We start from the raw sequence: 2,953 nt of genomic DNA, 5'->3' as shown, positions 1-2,953 counted from the left end.
TTCACTGCTCTGACATTTTTTTCCACATAGAAAGAGAGATAGGGGCCAGGTGGTGGTGGCCATGGTTGAGCGCACAGGTTACAATGTGCAAGGACCTGGCTTTGAGCCCCCAGTCCCTACCTGAGTCCCTTTTGCTGAGGGCAAAGGGCTTGAACATAGGTCCTTGTACATTATAACATGTACACTCAGTCACGTGCGCCACCACCTGCCCTTCGCTGTTTCTTTTTATACCTAAGCAGAATAACTCTTGCACCTTCATTGTGTTGATCTGTGAAGGCGAGGTGTCCAAATATTAATCAGCTCTGCTAGTCACACACAACCGTCACAAAGCCACAAGAGGCCAAGTGTTCTGAAAAGTTTGAATTCAAGAGATTTCTTGGCCTCAGATCTTTCCCTTACTGCTTTTAGCTGATATCCTAACTTCTTTAATCCAGGTACATTGCAGAATCATGAAGTGTGATAATTCCTGTAGAAAACAGGACAGTGTGGGAGACAGAGAGGGAGAGACACCACAATGCCTGTGACCATCCCTGTGCCTAGAACAGGCCCATCCTGTATGAGTGTGTTTGCTGCCAGCCCACAGATCACATGTCCATCTCACTGTGTTTGTGTTGTGTGTGTGTGTGTGTGTGTGTCCCATGAGGGACCAGATCTGGCTACAGGGAACCCAGGTGTTAACAGGCACATAGCTGGGGACATTTAATCTCCTTAGGAGACTGGGGTTCCTGAGAGGCTCCTGACTACTCCAGAGTCATCTTGATAATAAGGAAGTTCAGCATCTGCCCCAGGAATATGCCCTCATGGGTGGACCCTGGCTGCACCCCATACCTCCAGGGGCTGTGGAGTGTCTGTAGTCATCACTGTGTGTGTGTGGCATGCGGTGGAGTGTAAACTGTCATCAGCACATATAGCCATTGTGAGGGGGGGAAGATCTCTGAGGAGAAGCCCAGGTCAGAGGGCACAGGAAGTGACATCGCCTCCCTTTGCTAGACCAACTGACTTGGAACCCTGGTCACTGGGCAACCACATTCTGTCTACAGACCCTTGCCCAGTTCACTTAGCTCTCAGAGCTGAGAGAAAGATGCTCTCTACCATGAGACACCCTGCTGAGGATGGCCTGAAGAATGGCCTCCGAGGAGGCAGAAGGACTCGGTTCAGAGTCTGGCTGAGGGATCAGTGTAGAAGCCTCTGCTGTTGCTGCTGCAAGGCTCCTAGGGAAACACAGGTACCAGAGTGGTGTCCATATTTAGCCACAACTCAGATGATGGCAGGACAGACATTTCCCCTATGAGTGTATGTGTGTGTGTGTGTGTGTGTGTGAGAGAGAGAGAGAGAGAGAGAGAGAGAGAGAGAGAGGAGAGGGAGAGGGAAAAGGAGAGGGAGAGGGAGAGGGAGAGGGAGAGGGAGAGGGAGAGGGAGAGGGAGAGGGAGAGGGAGAGGGAGAGGGAGAGAGAAAGAGATAGTTTGTGTGTGTGTGTGTGTCCTTCCCGGAGAAGGAGGGAGGGTCTGGTCATACAACAGGTCAAGGCAGGCAGGCAGTATTTATTGGGAGGGCTGGGTGGCTCCTACTTCCCGAGGTCCATGTTCACCTTGGAAGAGTCTGTCCCCCTTCCTGGATGCAGGTCTGAGCAGACAGTGCTGGGCTGAGGTAGAGCAGTGTCCAGGCCAGTGTGCAGGGCTGGAAGGCTATGACACTCTGGTCTCTGTTTCTGCAGAGATCTCAGTCCGGGTACTTGGAGGAGGTCTCCAGTGTGCACTGTGACTCCCTGTCTGAGGAAGAGTGGCCTCAGGGGACAGAATCCTGGGAGCAACTGAGATCCAGGAGGAGGCTGCTGTCCCTGGACACGTCCTCAGAAGGCTCCGTGGATGACCAGGGGGAACCTCCTGCCCAGACAGCAGAGAATGTCCTCCCCCAGGGCTGCGTGCAGTTGGTAGTGGGGAGCAGCCCTCTGTATAGTGACATCCTGCTCCATGAGCCCCCAAGGGACCTGTGTGTTCTGGACACACAGCCTGCAGGTGAGAGGGGGTTGGGCTGTGTGAGCTCTGAGGGAAGTGGGGAGCAGGGGGGCACTGGGCCCCACAGGGAGGAGCCCCAGAAGCTGGTATCACATCAGGAGAGAGACTGACCTCAGCCCTCCTGGGGGACAGCAGCAGGAATGGAGCTCCCTGGATGGGTGTGACTCTTGGTGCCCCGAGAGCTGATGGGGTGACTTCTCTTTCTCAGGTCCCTGGGATGGTGAGGAGGTGCCAACAGCCCCCTGTTGCCAGGAGGCCCAAGAGCCAGTGTCCTCTGCAGGTGTGGAGCCCTCAGCAGCACTGGAGCCAGGACCCTCAGCCCGGACAGCAAGGACCCCAGAGGCACAGCTAGCAGAGGCACTTCTTGCTCAGAGCCAGAGGTTCAGAGCTGCACTCCCAGATCCAGCTGTGGAGAAGGCCCTGCGCCCTTCTCTCACCCCTCAGCTGGCCCTCCCCTCCCTGAGGGAGTCCTGCATGGCTTTCTTGGTCTACTGCCTGTTGATGTGCCCTATACTCTTCAGATATATTGCTCTGCTTTTACTCAATTGAAATAAAATGTGTGTTTGTTCTGAGCTTGTTCACTCACTCCATGGTCCTCAGTGCACCCACAGTTCTCTGCAGCCCTTGCTCTGTTGAGTCACACAGAGTTTTTTAGACCCCACAGGAAATCCGGGACTCAGAGCATCCACCCCAGTCCATCTGCCCACCCTGCAGCTCCTCCTTAGCTTCTGTCCAGCTGCAGGGCCACCACCACAGCCCACCTGCATGCCCAACCATCCTCCATGGCCCAGTCCCTACCCTGCTACTCAACAGCTGGACCCTGAACATCTGGAGGGTGTGTGGGCCTCCTGGCAACATCTGGAGGGTGTGTGGAAGGTGAACTGGCAGAGCAGCCAGTGCATAAATGTAAAGGAAAGAAGTTTTGATGAGAGCAATT

General features: G+C 54.6%; 1 protein-coding gene across 1 annotated transcript; it reads left to right on the top strand.

Moving 5' to 3' along the window:
- The first annotated feature begins 1,093 nt into the window (after positions 1-1,093).
- Positions 1,094-2,565, top strand: LOC132533532 (uncharacterized). The gene is made up of 3 exons (XM_060175719.1): positions 1,094-1,225; positions 1,716-2,016; positions 2,225-2,565. Exons 1-3 carry the CDS (start codon positions 1,094-1,096, stop codon positions 2,563-2,565), a joined length of 774 nt encoding a protein of 257 aa, XP_060031702.1.
- Positions 2,566-2,953: the final 388 nt, after the last annotated feature.

This window comes from Erinaceus europaeus, chromosome 16 (assembly GCF_950295315.1).
Source record: "Erinaceus europaeus chromosome 16, mEriEur2.1, whole genome shotgun sequence".
Lineage (NCBI taxonomy): Eukaryota > Metazoa > Chordata > Mammalia > Eulipotyphla > Erinaceidae > Erinaceus > Erinaceus europaeus.
Note: the sequence above shows the minus strand (reverse complement) of the source record. Positions and strands in the feature narration are given on the sequence as shown.

Bases quoted from the DNA above. Each gene is read 5' to 3' on its own strand.
- LOC132533532 (XM_060175719.1), top strand. From the start codon at position 1,094: ATGAGACACCCTGCTGAGGATGGCCTGAAGAATGGCCTCCGAGGAGGC. The intron at 1,226-1,715 runs GTACCAGAGTGG...CTGTTTCTGCAG, and splicing joins AGGCTCCTAGGGAAACACAG to AGATCTCAGTCCGGGTACTT. The intron at 2,017-2,224 runs GTGAGAGGGGGT...TCTCTTTCTCAG, and splicing joins TCTGGACACACAGCCTGCAG to GTCCCTGGGATGGTGAGGAG.